At 43.0% G+C, this 16,737-nt stretch overlaps 1 protein-coding gene across 5 annotated transcripts in view; it reads right to left on the bottom strand.

Annotated features, from left to right (window-relative positions):
• sfswap (splicing factor SWAP) overlaps nucleotides 1-16,737 on the bottom strand; it is a 56,339-nt gene that overhangs the window by 9,023 nt on the left and 30,579 nt on the right. For 4 of the 5 annotated variants that reach the window (XM_079364260.1, XM_079364261.1, XM_079364263.1 and 1 more), the window contains 4 exons: nucleotides 11,882-12,078; nucleotides 3,506-3,867; nucleotides 1,718-1,849; nucleotides 1,100-1,240 (listed from right to left, as the gene is read on the bottom strand). In XM_079364260.1, coding sequence (XP_079220386.1) covers nucleotides 1,100-1,240; nucleotides 1,718-1,849; nucleotides 3,506-3,867; nucleotides 11,882-12,078 — 832 coding nt within the window. The remainder of the gene's footprint in view (nucleotides 1-1,099; nucleotides 1,241-1,717; nucleotides 1,850-3,505; nucleotides 3,868-11,881; nucleotides 12,079-16,737) is intronic. The other variant, XM_079364262.1, reaches the window with a different exon arrangement.

Genomic DNA, 16,737 nt, shown 5'->3' with positions numbered 1-16,737 from the left:
CTCTTTTCCCTCCCACAATATTATTCGTGCCTTCAGTGCTTGAGAAAGATGATTACTCTAATACGTCGTATCTCAAGCTCTTCAGACTTAAAGCAGTAAAGTCTCCTCCATCCATACTGGATTTACAATTCCGTCGACACCACAGCGGAGGCTTTGTTGTACCCCGGTGCAGTTTCTTACAGCCAGCATTTGCTGCGTTGATCTTGTGGTGTCTTTTGGATGCAACTGCCACAGATGGCTGAAACGAGCAAAACTTGGAAATGAGGAGGGATAAATTATGCGTTGAGAAATTTCACATCATGTACAATGATTAACTGCCAAGTATGCCCAATCGTCCAGTAGTTACGTTTTTGAGATTGTCATCACACCTTTATATTTTAGAACCCTTTTTCCCCTCAAACCTGATTTCAGACGTGGTGTTTAATAACTTCTTGTTTATGGCAGGTTTTTTTTTTCTTTTCTTTTTAAGCTTGGGCTTCCTGATCAAGCTGTTCGCCTCATCCTTTGGATTAATTTGCCAGTTTGGCCGACTTCATTATTTCCACCAGCAAACTTGAAAAAAAGTCACGTACATTTTCAAGGCACTTACTGGAAAACGTCCACCCTACACGACACACCTGTTGGAGTGGAATTCGGGAACATACAGGACTCGTTCGATTTGATTGGCTCGTTCTGAAAGTCCCTCGAGATTTTACTGAACTCTGTGAAAGTGCAATTTTCTTTTGATGCCCCAAAACTCAGTCGGATCAGAGTTCTTCACTCTCTTCCAGAGTTCAGGAATTTGATTTCAAGCCACTGTGTCTCCAATTGTAGCTGTTTTTAATAATTGATTGTGTTTTTTTTTTTTTTTACTTGTTTTACTGTGCTTGTAATCTCGACGGCATTAGTAATGAAGGAAACCTCAAGTGTCCTTTTCCAGAATAAATAAAGGTTTGAAATGAAACAAATGTAGAATCTACAAGTGTGTAAATTGTGCAAGCGGCGACTCTTTAGCTTCAAAGGCAAAACCTGCCAACTCCCTGTTGCCTCTAAAGTGGATCCATTGTCTCTTAAGGCAATCCAAATGGCTTACTGACTGACAGGCTTGTGGAGAGGTTACCTGGAGAGTCCTAGGCTGGAGGCTGGACTAGCTGACTGGGACAAAAGTCTGCCTGGTGAGGAGTAAGGGGACAAAGAGGAAGCTGCAGTTTGCATGTGACCTGAAGAAGACAAGGCGCTCCTCTTTTTACCTGGAGGGGACCTGGGAGAGAAAACAAGAAGTGCACCGTGGGAAGAGTTTTTCCATTTCGCCAGTCGCTCCGCAGATGATGCAACATATCGACGGCTGTGGAATATTTCGTGATGAGCTCTACTTAATATTTATGCAGAAAGAAGCCGGTCTGTCACAGTTTCTCGAGTGGTCATTTGATGTCTTTCTATGTCATCAGATTGGATACAGCTCGATTTACAGGCTGCTTTGTACACAACCTTAAATACTGCTCGGCGTTTTGGTAGATAAACGCCAAACTTCATCTGATTAAAAATCGATGCTTCATTGAAGAGTGGATTAAAATGTGGGACTGAGCACCTTGTCGTGGCAGTGTTGGTGCCACTCTCTGCCCTGACAGCTTTAATAATGGATGTTTTCAGCGGCAGAACACAAGCATCCGTTAAGATGGGGGACTCGTGACTCCTCTCGCCACAGACCGACAAAAACACCTGCCGTCAGGTTTTTTACCTGGATCTCGAATGCCCCCGGGGACGACTGGAGCTGCCGCTGGGATGATAGCGCTCCCTCTCTCTCTCGTCACGTCTCCTCTCCGACGAGGGGCCCCTTCTGTCCCTTCTCCCCGGGGAGTGCGAGCGGGATCTGGGCAGACAGAAGGACAAAGACAGTGCAAGATGGAGAGGGGGGGGAGCCATTAAATTACAGAAAAATGGAGCTTGGCAGATGAGCTGATGAATTTAAAATGAAGAACAAGAGAGGAGGCTGATAAGACAATGACGGAGGTAATGTGCAAGAGACAGAAATGAGGCGAGCAATCAGGATGGTCCTTAAAAGGAACCCAAGAGCAGGAATATTCAATGAGGCTTTTGCAATATTGTAGAGATTCTATCTGCGTATTTAACGACCTCAATGTGTCAGAATTTACAGGAAGTCACTTTTAAAGCACATTTAACTACAGCAGCAAGAAAAAAAAAAGTGTAATTCTGTGAATTACTCTTTTAAGCATTACATCACATGAACTCTGAATATGTAAATATTTATTTATTTATTTATTTTTTTTCAAAGGCGCCAGAAAAGAAAACAGTATGAAATATTCATGGATCATATAAGATATTCATTCACTCCTCACATTGTTTCGTTCTATAAAAGGGCGCATGGCTGAATTCATTGTCCCACACGGGGCTGTGTTGGATGATGTTTAAAAGACTTGAAACAGGCAGCGTTAGAGAAACGGAGAAAAGAACCTGAAAAAAAAAAAAAAAAAAAAAAGCCAGAAGGGACAGGCATGTGGAGATAATGTCAGCCTGTGCTGGAGAGGCCACACAGAGCTGCCTGATCGATACAGTTAACGGAGAAATGGCACAAACAAAGCTGTTATTTTCTGATCACCTTTTCTTTCTTTCTTTCTTTTTTTTTTTTTTATCAACGTATTCGTCTTCAATCTTCTGCTTCCAAGCACGCGTGTCTGTATCTTTCTGTGACTTCACACTTGCTAACAAGAGGCTGCTATATGGCGAGAATGTGCTCAGAAGCTGCTTCTCCAACTACATGTGTACGGATTGCTTATGATGTGTGTGCAGATACGCGAGCCTGCTCATTCTGTGGGTGAGGATGTGAAATAATCAGCTGTGTGTTCGTCAGGTAGTGTCGTGAATGGTGCTTGTGACAGGTTAAGATTTGTGTTGGTGCCTCTCCTTCTATTGTCTACGGGGGGGCGTGTCCCTGATTTAGACTGTAGCACTGGCTGGCTGAGGGAGGGAATCAATCTACTAATGAACTGAAGTCATTTGTTGGTTTATGGAGGGGCGTTTTCCTTCTAATCAGAGGGATGACGTGGAAAAATCGCCCGTCAGTGTTGGTCTTGATTTAAAATCCATTATCTGTCCAGTCTGAGGCCGAATCGAGACCCGAGTGACAAATGCTTTCAATTCAGAGACGAGACCTTTGAATTACACGATAACTTCACTTCTTGACTCATCTGTGGAAGAGTTTTACCTTAAACCACAATTATAGTTCAGCATATAATGAGGTGAGTGCTTTACTCCTATCAGCACCAATTCAGTGTCATAACAGCATGAAGCACAGCTTCGCCTGAAACAACAGGAGGACATTCAAGTATTCCTTCACAGGTTTAGGATCCGTGGAGAGCAGCGTCAGAGGGTGATAAAGATCGGAATTAGAGACACTGAGCACAGTCACGGCTAAAGCCTCATTTCTCCTGCTGAATCGGAAAATGTAAGCTAGCAAAGACAAACAGGGAGGACGGAAAAACATAAGTCATTGAGCTTGGTGTCTTACCGAGACCTGCGGGATCTCCTGTAGGCACTGGGAAGGGAATGTTTGCTCTTCGACCGCGACCTAGATCTCGACCTTCTCTTATGTTTTTTCTTCTTCTTGTCTTTGTCCCGCCCTTTGCTCCTGTCCGTGTCTCTGTCTCTGTCTCGATCTCTGTTTCTATCTTTGTCTCTCTCTCGGTCTCGGTCTCTCGCTGTTCCTCTGGAGGTAGTGTAAGAGGACGAGGAGGGGGGCGACGGCGCTTCCCTGCTGCGATGGCCTCCTTGGTTCTCCGTGGTGGATCTTTGATCCTGAGGATGCGCAGGTGGTGCAGAGGACACTTGAGGGGGTGTGGGGTCACATAGAAGAGAAAGGGCTTCTTGGATCTGAAAGAGGGCAAACAAATCAGTCATGATAAGAGTTTAGACGGACACATCTGCTTTCTGGACCCTATTTATGATTCAAACTGAAGAAAAACAACAATGCATCAACAATAAGACACCAGTCCAACGTATTCTGCATAAGGAACATCAACTAAATACCTCAATGTGTTGATCTACTGTTTTTAAATCTGCTGGCAATCAATACTTACAGGTGTTACACAAGCCTTGAAGAGAGGTTAAAGATTTCTTCATTTAAGATTCCATGTCGATAAATGTAAATATTAAAGAGCCCATGTTGGATAACAAGAGAAGCATTTGAATTTTTTTGCTCAAATTGTCTCCATAGAGATCCTGAGGAAACGGTTTTCTCATCCGGTTGATGGACAATATGAACGCGTTTGCTTTTCTTATCTCATAATATTCCTTCAGGTTATCCGTGGACTTTTAAAAAAAAAAATTTATATTAGAGCTGTAGTCGAGACTTCACTAAGCGAGACCAAGACTGGGTCAAGACATTCAGGGGTCGAGACAGAGTCAAGATGAAGACCGTACATATCAATGAAAGGAAAAAAATTAGGAATCACAGTAAAGATGCGGCAAACAGCCTGTGAATGGTGGTCCAGTCGAGTCTGCCCAGTCCGAGACAAGACCGAGTACAAATGCTTTCGATACCAAGACGAAACTGCGACCTTTAAAAAAGTGGTCTCGATACCTGTCTTGGTCTTTGAATACTCCATCACGAATGTTTCCAGTCATTTATGTTCATTGAAAAAAACCTCAGTGTGGAACTAAAAACAAAATGATTGTGCCTGATTGCTACACGCTAGCTTCACGTTAGTTTTTCGCTAGCTTTGCCACAAGTACAAACAAGAAGCGTTTACCTAAACTCGACCACATGACTGTCTTCAGGACCAATATTGGTAATTCAACATCTGATAAACGTACAAATTCACTCGCTAAATTGATTCTGGGCTGTAGAGCACTATTAGTGGTAGAAGATGAGGGGTTAGAAAATGTGCTAAAGATGATGTGATCCAACTTTCCAACTGCTGTGCAGAAAAAAACTGATTCAAACGAGCTCCAACAGCTTTATGAAACTGAGAAGCAAGTCAAATTGCATGCATTGAATTCATCCATCCACCAAAATTGAAAAGTGTTGCTTTTTAGGGCAAATACTGTGATGCACTTAAAATGCGATTAATTTCTATTAATCAATTAGAAAGCCCTGAGTTAATTAGTAAAAAAATGTTGATCAAGTAATCATATGTTCATTGACTTGTTACTAAAAAGCTGGGAAAAAAATCCTTTCTTAGCAGACTCATTTGTGTCGTTACAAAACCCCGTGCAGCCGTATGTTTTTAAGTAACAAGTATCAGCATGAATCGAATGGACTCCCGACAGCTCTGTTCACCTGTGGTTCGGTCTAAATCTGGAAAGTGGATTGAACATAACACTTAATCTTCCAAGGTCAGGTTATACATCACTGCTCGGGTCACATGTGTTACATATGTATGCTTTTTTCTGGCACTAAAAGAGCATCTGGGTAAAGAAAGGCGTACATCATATGATAGCATTAGCATAAATGGAATGACTGCTCAAGGGGTAAGTTATGACCACGGATGACAGAAAAGGAAATGAATGTGTGCCGTGACTTCAATCGCATCAATTCAATAACCCCACGTCTAACCTTGTAAAATAAAATAAAGACAGGGTTTTAGCATAAGAAGTCATAGAAGGAGGGGAAGACATAAAAGAGGAAAGGAGAGAGGATATTAAAAAAAAAAAAATGGGGCAAATGAGACTGGGAAGAAAAAGGTGGAAAGAAAGGCGGTAAAGAGTTCATGACTGAAGACGATCAATAGTTGAAAAAACAGAAAGGAAAGTAGAGAGGAGGAACATTTATTACACTTTTCCATTTGCACACTATCAGGTGTCTTCGCTTTGGGAGGGGCGGGAGATAATGAAATGATGGGAAGCGAGGTTTGGTTTAAAATTAGTGCTGACACGTTGAAGCTTATCCCAACACCAGGCTCAGAGAAACGTCTGCCCTCCCACACCTGCTCGGGCGAGATACTGAAGTTTGGGACAGTTAGTGGAGTAAAGAATGAAGAGGAGATAAGCCGTCCTCTTGACTAAAACAATAAATATGCAGTGTGTGTTGTTGAAAGTAAACTATTTAGCCCACTCTCTTCACATTGAAAATACCAACACTGGTGTGCTGTGGAAAATGACACGCGTTAAATACACTGTTACTGCTACAGCTGATCTCTAGCTTTGTTTAGGGTGGTAGCTCGCGGCTGCATTTAAAAAAAAAAAGAAGGAAAAAAAAAAAGTTAGCATTGAAGTCTTAGCATGGTTGGACTTTTTGTAACATTGGTAGAACTCTGAATAACAATCCATATGTTACGTTTAAATGTACTGCAACTGAAGCTTGAACAATTTAAATCACATTTATGAACGCATCTCTTTGTGTCATCCTGAAAGAAAATAGTCACAGTTAGATTCTTGACGGTGGCTGAGAGGTTCATGCGACTCGTGTACAGAGGCTACCGTGCTCAACGCAGGCGGTCCGGAGACTCAAATCCGACCTGTAGCTCCTTTCCCCATACGTCGTTCAATGGGTAAAGTGTCTTGCTCAAGGACACGTCAGACATGTGGCCAACCACCAACCTTGCGATTAAGAGACTCTTACCAACATGAACCACAGCCACAGTATGAGGACTGTTTCAAAGAATCCTGAAGAATGTGTCAGCCAACTGTGTCTGACTGACTGCAACAATCACTGGCAACCAACGAGGTCCATATTTAAAAAAAAAAAATGCTTGCTGCACTCCTTTGACGTCGTTGGGTTTTAGGACGAACTGAACTGAGCAAACTGAAAGTGTTGAATTCTGTATTTCACACATTCTTCTTCCACCTCAAAACCCGGCGGCTGGCTTCAGAGATCCAGGTGTGTTATTTCAGGAGCCGCTAATGTAGCCGAGAAATGCTAGCCTGAAGCGGAGATACGGGGGAAAAGCTGGAGCTCTCTCCACTCCATGCCAAGAAACCAGAACCAGAGGATTTCAGAGTTACTAACAAGCGAAGAGGACAAGGCCTGTAAAGCGTATTCGCTGACTTCTGTTTACTCGCTGCAGAGCTGTCACATAAACAACACGACCAGCACTACGGGAAGCGGCGAGCGCTTACATCAACGCATTCGAGTCAGCCAACTTTGCAAAGATGAAATGGTATCAGCGTTCACATCCGACTCCAAACCCTGTGAAGCCCCGGCATACTGTACTGTTGTTCAATTCTTTTATCCAGTCCTCACAAACACAGCATCCTTGCACACAATCCTGCTGTCAAAATACTTATTCTTCCAAGTGCTTCCTCTTACTTCTCTTCTGTCTGAAGTTAGTTCCTTGAATCGCAGAGGTAAAAAAAAAAAAAAAAAAAAATCGCATTGATCTCCACTTATCACATTCTGCTGCAGTCCTGGCGAGTAGAGAGCAAAATCGTCTTTAAATCTTCAAATGAATCTCAAAGAAAAGTGAAACTCCACAGTCGAACAGAAGGCAGAGGTCATCCTCATCACCCTCCGCACGGAGAGTTTAGACCCAACTAATGTTACGAGGGCCAACTCTGAGATATCGAGAAGAAAATGTTTTTAAAGAAAGTGTCGGCATTGTTGTCAGTACACTTAACTATTGAGGGGTTCGTCGTTGTGTCCCTGCTCTCCCTCATGATGATATCCATGCTCGTTAGGGCTGGGCCATGTGGACCAAAACTCCTATCTCGCGATACTCAATATATATCGATGTGTGTTTCATTAACAGTCAGCTTCACAAGTTCGACATGTGCATGAAAAAGAACTACCCATTTGTGAAAATAATTAATTTTCTGCATCACAAAATGAACGTTATCCATTCTTTTTTTTTTTAAATGTTATTTTTAATGCAACATAAACTATACTGATATCAACGATATTGTCTTAGCCCATATCTTGTTTGAAAATATATCTGAACATCTCAATACATATCGCCCAGCCCTGATGGTAGTAAGGATTTATTTGGATGCATTTAGGTCTTTGTGTTGTTTTTAGGATGTGCATTGTCTGGATGGACACAAACTGGCCCTCTGGGGACAATAAAGATTTTCCGATCCAATCCCAAAAAAATCATAATAACATTGGGGGAAAGATTGCATTCTTAAACAGTTTTCACATCTGCACTATAAGACTATAATGCAGGATAATGTGTAGATAATGATGGGAGGACAGCTCCGCAGAGTCTCCCGTCCTGGCTGTTCACATATGCTCCTAACAGCTGGAGGCTATCCCTGTCAGACGGGAGGGGGTCTCCTGAGGTAAGAAGTCACGTAAAAACACAACGGAGAAGTAGCTGATGTAGCAACAGAGTCAGCTACACGACGCTAGAATGAGAAGATTTGCCTCGATATCAATGGTACAAGTAGACTGGACTGACAACATCCACAAAAGATCATGATAGTGAACCGAAGATGGAATGCAGCCTTTGAAATACATGAACAGAAATTGCAATGGCCATGTGCTTACCGGCCATGCATCAAGCAGCCCCCCCCCCCCATTGGCTGGAGGGGAATTCTCCGAAGAATTTCCTGCTGCATTCTCACATCAGCTCACTCGGACTTGCTACAGGAGGAAAAAAAACAAACAAACTTGGGGTCCGACAGGAGAAACTTCCAAGTGAAGTCAGAGTGAAATATTCCTAAATATCCTGAGATTTTCAGGAGATTTCTTCAAGTTTTAAAAAGACCTCTTTGTTGTGATCCAATGTGTTGGTGTCAATGTCTCTGTCAGTGGTTTAACCCAAAGATACAGACAGATTTCTTCACCCCAGACAGACAGTTTAACAATGACCGTCTAGTTTCCTTTGTTGAATGCATCAAATCAGACAGCTCTCCCTCTCTACAGTAACTTTTTTGGACCGTGCATTAACCAACAAAATGTGTAATCGTGTACTGCCTTACAAATACAAAATCCTGGAAACTCCATCCATTCATCAGAAGCCATCGATCTGAATGTTGGTGGTTCCTTCAGGGTACGTATATGCTCGGTCGGCTACTGTAGAACCCCCACAACATCTGGAGAACAGCAGAAGTACTGGAACAATAATGACAGGAGCGTACTCCAGACCACCTGGACCAACAGGCAGCAGGCCAGCACAACATCCATCACATGGACGAGCAATTTACACATCAAATGGCCCTCACAGAGTCTTATTTGCACTATAAAGTCTCGATGCCTTTTGTTCTCATACAACAGACGACGGGGTTTTAGGCGGACATTACCGCGGCACTTCCTAAGAGCGTTTTACAAAGGAGACTTTTAAAACCGTGGATTATCTCTGGGCAACAAAGTCGAGGACACGGATATATTGGATGAAGAGGAAGGCTTTCCACGATACAACGACGAGCCGCGTTTAATGCACCAATAAAGCTTTAAACCTTTTTATTATCTTCTATTCATTTTCTATTATACAATAGCCTTCTTAAAATAAAACGACACAACTTCCATGAGAATGTGTAGATTTGATGCTTTTATATTTAAGATGAGTTCAAACTTTTATAAGAGGTTTTGGTTGATTTTTAAAGACACCAGATTGACAGTAAAACACTGTTACTGCAGTGGGGTTGGCTTGTTTGAATCCATGAACAGGTTCTTAAAGCAGAGTTCTAAAGGTTGATCCTGTGGCTGCCACAGAAAAGATTCTTCCATCTTCTGACAAAAAAACTAAAACAAATCTTGACGCTTTAGTTTCTAAAAGTGTTCTGCCAACACATTAGTGGTAGAAGCAGATGTCGATATGATGCATATGAACATGAAGGTCTTAGAAAATCACACACAAAAAACACTCCGACTCAGATTAATGATGCTGACAACAGTGATGATCTTCAGAAATGTTTGAATCCTTGAGCTCTGGGCTTGTCTCTGTTTAAGCTAGTACATAAGGAGCAACAGAACAGATAGTTGGCTTCATCTGTCGCAAGTTGTGTTCAGCATACAAATCAAAGCTCTCTCTCTTTTTTTTTTTTTTTTTTACATGACTGATTGGAAAAGGAACATTCTGTCAAATCCAGGGAGACGGTTGCCGACACATGGAGAGCGCTGTGTGGCAAACAGCTGCCATGTAAAGTGAAAACAACACGCCGCTCGGGTTTTGTTGGGACGTGGGCTGGAAACCGGTGGGTCGCAGGTTCAAGTCCCAGTACAGAATTGGTGTGGTTGCTGGAGAGGTGGCACTTCACTTTCTGCAGCACTGTATGTACCCTTGAGCAAGGCACTGAATTGCCCTCCATGGAGCCCAGGAGTGCTCGCAGTAGGCAGCCCCCTCTCTCTGACAGCTCTTCATTAGTGCGTGTCCACGGGATGTGTGTGTGTGTGTGTGTGAGTGAGTGAGTGAGTGAGTGAGTGAGTGAGTGAGTGAGTGAGTGAGTGAGTGAGTGAGTGAGTGAGTGAGTGAGTGAGTGAGTGAGTGAGTGAGTGAGTGAGTGAGTGAGTGAGTGAGTGAGAGAGAGAGAGAGAGGAGAGAGAGAGAGAGAGAGAGAGAGAGAGAGAGAGAGAGAGAGAGAGAGAGAGAGAGAGAGAGAGAGAGAGAGAGAGAGAGAGAGAGAGAGAGAGAGAGAGAGAGAGAGAGAGAGAGAGAGTGCGTGCGTGCGTGCGTGCGTGCGTGCGTGCGTGCGTGCTCCGGCCCACAGTACGTGTGTTCAACAACAGAGTGTAAAATGTTATTTCCCCTGGTGGGATTTATAACGTATATCCTTCTCCTTTAACCATTATCTGTTTCATGTACGAGGCATTTAAATGTTTACCACTTCCATGTAATCAGCTTTATTTGACTGATGTACACAGAGATATTCCCCGAGCAACCAGAAGTGTGTCTCTATGACTGCTACATCAACAGCCAAACACGGAGCGGCTCAGTAGACTGTAGGTGTCTGCAAATTCATTTGCACAAAATCAATAATCAAACATCAAAGGATGGAGGGAAAAAAAAGAAGATAAAATGCCATCTGCTATGAACGTGTTAAAAATCCCACTCAGACATTAAGATCAAGGCTTCTTTGGCGTGAGCTTACTGTAGTAGTGATTTTTTTTTTTTTTATTGACTCCAGCTCCACTATGATCCAAGATTTGACAGCAGTTCAACTTGTAAAAGTTGCACCAAGAAATAAAAAGGCGCTGAAAAGAAGAGGCAGTGCCAGCTCACCTCTCTTAGGGGTGGACAGGTCTAGAAAGGGGTGTGGACTGCAAAACTGGTTTATTCCGAAGGCTTTTCATTTCATCGACACTGAGAACACACACAGTGATCCTGCTGCATGAGAGCGAGGACATTTATCTGATGGACATCATTGACTACTGATCATTGTGAAGACAGAGAGATGAGACTTGGTGCTTTAGCAGAAAGTCTGCTGTCATTACCATTCACCACCTGCGGCTGCTTACACTCATGTTACACCAAAAATACAGAGATGAATATTCCCTCACTCCTGTCCTGCACCAACAGTGTGCATTATTTAAATAGCAGAAGAGGGGTCTAACACGCACTGAATGGATACGCACTTTGAGCTTTAGATTTTTTTTAAAAAGCCATACGCAGATAATCTAATGAATTTACTAAAGTGTAAGATTTTGATTGTTGTTTTTTTTGAGTGATGTCATTGAGCCTTTTCTTTCGACTCCCAAAATAAAAGGCCCGCTTTAAAAGGATTATTGCCTACCTAACGCGGTGTTACATCAAATCCTCTCTGGGCTGTGATTCCTCCGTGTAAACTCAGGGCATCCATGTTTTAAAGCCATAATAGTGAGTCATAACAGATGTTACATTAGAAATGAATGCAGACCTGGGAGGAAGCTCCAGTAATGCTTCTATAATTAATTGATCCGTTCTTATTAGAGCAGTACTTCAATAATTCTTCTTTAGCTCTTTGGATGGTTTAATATGAGACAAGTGAAGCTGCACAAACGCTGGCCAAATGTTGTTAGCCGTTGCCATACCTCGAGCTGCGCGGCTGAATCTAGCTCAGCTCTCTTGGCGTCAGGCTCCCCAGGTAAGGGAGTACGGAGGGTCTGAAGGAAGAGCGCCGCCTTCCTCTTCCTCTCCGCCTGTAGCTGTTTCTCCTTGGACTCTTTAGATGCCTGGGCCAGCTTCTCCCTGGCTGCAGCCGCCAGACGATCCTCCAGTTTCTGCTTGGCTGAGGTCAGGAGGAGGAGAGGGTGGAAAGAGGAGAGCGAGAGAGAGAGAGAGAGAGAGAGAGAGAGAGAGAGAGAGAGAGAGAGAGAGAGAGAGAGAGAGAGAGAGAGGGTTGGATGAAGACTAAAGACAAGCATGCCTTTTGTGTTTCTTGTTGTTGTTTTTTTTAACCCCATTACACACTTTACGCTTCCGAAATGCTGTGATGAAGGAGAACATTATTGAAGTGGTAAGAGTAAAGAAGGAAAAGAATGCCAAGTGGCACTTGGCAAGGTTTTTCCTGACAACTCCAAAATTGGCTTTCAAAAGAAAAAGGAAAATCATCGAAATAGGGAATAAAGTTGCAATTGAAAACATGTGAGTGTAAGAAACAAAGAAGGGACGGAGGGAAAAATGAACGAGCGATAAGACTCACAGGTTTTTAAAAGTCATTTTCTGCTTTTAACGTCTAAGAAAATGTCAGGCAGTCTCCAAATCTCCAACCACTGAGGACGGACAACGTTGCTGCTCTTAATAATACGGCCTAACTAACTCCCTCAGGGTTATTTTATGCAACTCTACAGAAAAACTAGTGTAGGAGGGAAGATGTGGGTGGAGAAGAGGAGTCAGATATCCGAGCGTAATCGGGGGTGGGAAAAAAAAGATGTTTTTGGGAGATGAGAAGAGGAGATGAAGCGACACAGACGAGTAGACTGGAGGATAAGAAGGGGTCAAGGGAGCGCCAGGAGTGAGGACGGACTCGGAGAGCAACAGGCCGAGGGAGACGGTGGAAACAGGACAAGACGGCGCAGTACCAAAGCGAAGGCTTGTGGGAAAACAAGTCTGAGTTACGCAACTGAACGGGGCTACTGTTATCTCTTCCGGATTAAAAATAGGCTGGCTGCCGAGGCAAATCATATTTGAGTAGAGTGTGAACAGTGGCTGAGCAGAGACGAGTCCATCTGTACCCCAGGCAGAGACACAGTACACAGTCTTAACCAGGGTGAGTCCAACTGCTAGGTTGTTTTACACTCATTCAGCCCTACGTTTCATGAAAAACTATTTTTAAATCTGTGACCAGTAAAGTATTTATGTCTATATGTACGGTAAGGAGAAGAAAAAAAAATCAAAAGGGAATTTCAAATCTCCCTAAAGGGACAATAAAGTGTATCGTAAATACTTTCTTTATTTATCAGTCAAGCTTTATTTGACCAAAGCTACTTGAGCATTTCCGGACGGCTGTGGATCCGTGGTAGACTCGATCGTCTCCCAACCGGAAGCCCCTTGCACCATACTCGACCCTGACTTGCTCCCGCTGCAGCGCATCAATGTGTGTGAATGGACTAGTTCCCTTCTGATGGGACACTTTGCACTACAGCCTCTGCCATCAGCGTGTGAATGGATAGGTGTGACCCGTGTCGTTACGGCGCCAGAAGACTAGGAAAGTGCGATATTAGAATCACATCAAGTGGTTCTTTTTTATCACATTTTGGGCACGCCGTTAGCTCGTCGTCAAAACAACTGTCACATATTGTTACTTCACAGGTTGCTGATTAAAATGTTGCTCAGTAGTTTCCGGTCCCCACAAAACTCTTCACACAGCTGTTGCTGTTCACAGATCAAAGTTACACCAGGGCCCGGATGCTCTGCCAAACTTTGCCAGTTTGGGAACTTGTTGGCTGTCAGCCAAAGCACAAAGTGAGGGCTGAACTATCTACCTAAAATCCAGCTGTCAGAGCACCTGGCAAAAAATAAATAAAATAAAAAAAGTCTCTGCGGGGCCCTGAATGACTGGACTACACTGTGTTTAAAGTATTTTGGAAATGCTTATGTACAGGACTAAAAAGTGACTCTTAAATAAAGAAGACATGTACTTCTGGTGTGCGATGTTTACAGTGACCTAAAGGATTCATGTACTTCTTTCTGGAAACCCATTTAGCGCATTTGGCAGTTTTCCAGCTCATCAGTACAGATTAGGCTTCAGCTGTCTGCCACGGACTCTCCTGCTATCTGATCAGGTTAGGCCCGCAGACTGACAGCCACTTTGCCGCACAGCAAAGCCAATACAGCCGGCCATTTATTAGGGCTTTCCCGGCTTCGTTCTCCGGCCGCCTGTCAGCTCAGGGGGAGAACATTACGCTCCGATTGTGTTCCACTGAACCCTAAAAACGGACCTGTCAGCCCCCTTTGATGCTGAAAAGTGGCACGATCGTCTTGACCGTCTCTCCGTCCGTCTTTTCAGACTTGTTCGCCTGTCTCTTTGCTCGGCGTCTTTGAAGACATACAATGTCTTCAGGGCCTTTCGCCAAATAAGTGTCAGGAGGGTCGGCAGTTAAATCATGTGTCTTGTGCAAGACAGCGTCATGCCGAAGTAGTCAAACGTACGAGCATGGAGATTTATTTTACATACTTCATTCATTCATTCCTCCCTCAGGGAAATGTTACACTCTGTTATTGAGGGACATGCTTCGAAACACACATGCACAAACAGGACCTGTGGCATGCAGATATGGAGAATGGGGCTCAAGGACATCTTGGCAGAACTCAGGAAGCGACCTGGTACCTCTCCAGCAACCTGACCAACTTCCCTATTCTGGTTCACTCTGGGACTTGAACCGATCCCAACCTAAGTCCCTATAAACGGAGCTAAAGCCATTTATTAAAGGTCCTATGATATGTCCTTTAGGGGGTTGATGTATCTAATTTATGTGTCTACTAAAGTACGTTCACAAAGTGGCTCGCTCATCTGCCTGTATTTCTAACACTCAGAGTCCACGAAGAGAGAAGAAAGAAAAAAAAAAAAGGGTCCCCATGAGTGCTAAGTCTGATCTGATTGGTCGGCCGATCTGCTCTCTCGTAATTGGTCAGTCGCTCGGCTTTGTTCTCGGATACATCCCATCCCTTTTACCATATTGGGAATGCTACAAGTCAGTCCGAGGGGAGCTTGCGCTCGCTACAACGAGCCAATGGGCTTGGATCAGTGACGTCATGGGTTTGTGATGTCACAAAGCCATTTTCAACCAGCGGGGGCGAGGGGACCGAGCGTTTCATGCAGCTACTGCTGCAGCTAACAGGAGGATGATGCACACCTGGAAAACACACTGAAGAAGATATAAAACCAGAAGGAGCAGAAGAATATGTGACCTTTAAGCAGCTCTACAGCCTGTCCTTCTCAGCACAATATTTAAATAACACAATTAAAATAGGGACTCCTTTAAATCCAGAGCTGAAATGATAGGAGACTTCTAAGACCAATGTAAAAAAAAAAAGAAGAAGAAAAACTTATTCGTCTTTAAAAATTCGGCTAATCTGCTTTATCAGCATTTGGAGGGTAGACGTTTATGACAAGGTGCAATAAATCAACTTCAAGTGCAATGACTCCCAGCCTCCTCTTAAAAAATCAGCATTACTTTTGAAATGTGTGGCCATTGCTATGTAGGAATATATGAATATTTTAGAAAAGTGACTAACCTTGAAGATAAAATTGCTAAGAGTCATGGAGGAGCCGTCTGTGATAGATAGAGATCATCAATGTTATTCGACTGACCCAGGAGGGGCTCTACACATCTGTACCAAGCCGAGGAGGACGGAGAGTGTTTATTTATTCTTGTGTGGTTGTGTGCATTCTGATGTAGATGAATGTGGCCGTATAACTGTGTCGGTTTTTCTCAGTGCAAGGTCGCTGATGTATGACTTTATTTTAGAAAAGACAGGAGAGCTCATTTAGAAACACCACAACTATGACTGAAGAACACAGAAACAAAAACAGGAAAGTATATCTCCATAAGGCCTTGGGAGAAAAATATGACTGTTTGCTGTATTACAGGACTTTCCTCTTACTGCCATGTTGAAGGGATTTATCATTCTCAATGGATTTATTCTCCTCCTCTTTGTTTTTCTCCAATTCAAACCTTTTCAGAGACTAACAGTACACCAGTGGGCATGACAGAGATGTCGCGTAAGTATGTCTGACGCTGACACAAAGAATACAACTCTTGCTCCTCCAAAGTGATGAACCATCATCAAATGAAATGTCTAAATGCAGAAAAGTGAAAAAAGCTGCATTTTCACCAATGACTTTTTTTTTTCCTGAAGGGACTTAGAAGGAACTTGTTTCCACCACGAGGAACGAGGTGTAAATACTCCAGGAGTACTTGAGGGTGGTCAAACAGTCAAGGTGTAGGACTGACTCTAGGTCTGTTTTTCCAGCAAGATCGAAATCCTCTGATAGATCCCTTCAGTAAGTTGAAAAGTAGCTACTGTCCTGTTTAGCTTAGGCCTTAATGTAGTAACACAGACACTGTTTATTTATTTATTTTGTTCTATTTTTATTCTATTGTAAAGTTCTGTTTCGTCTGTTCATTACTTCATTAAATTACATATATGCATTATGTCTGATTACATCTTAGTCTGATCACTGTCCACTTATATCTTCTCTGGCACCACAGTTCTGTTTACATCTGTTTCAATAGTCTACTGCACGTCTGTTTACATTATATACGTCTGTTCACATGTCTGCTTTCATCTGTTTACATGCATGTCCAATTAAATCTTACTCTGTAAAACACGCATATAAGACAAACCTCCTCACTGTCCATTTTTAAAACTCATCTTAAAACCCATTTTCATTCTTTGGCTTTCAACCCAGCACGAGACTCTGTTCTTGTTTTAGTGTTTTATT

The sequence above is a fragment of the Symphodus melops genome, assembly GCF_947650265.1.
Source record: "Symphodus melops genome assembly, chromosome: 16".
NCBI classification, from domain to species: Eukaryota; Metazoa; Chordata; class Actinopteri; order Labriformes; family Labridae; genus Symphodus; species Symphodus melops.
Note: the sequence above shows the minus strand (reverse complement) of the source record. Positions and strands in the feature narration are given on the sequence as shown.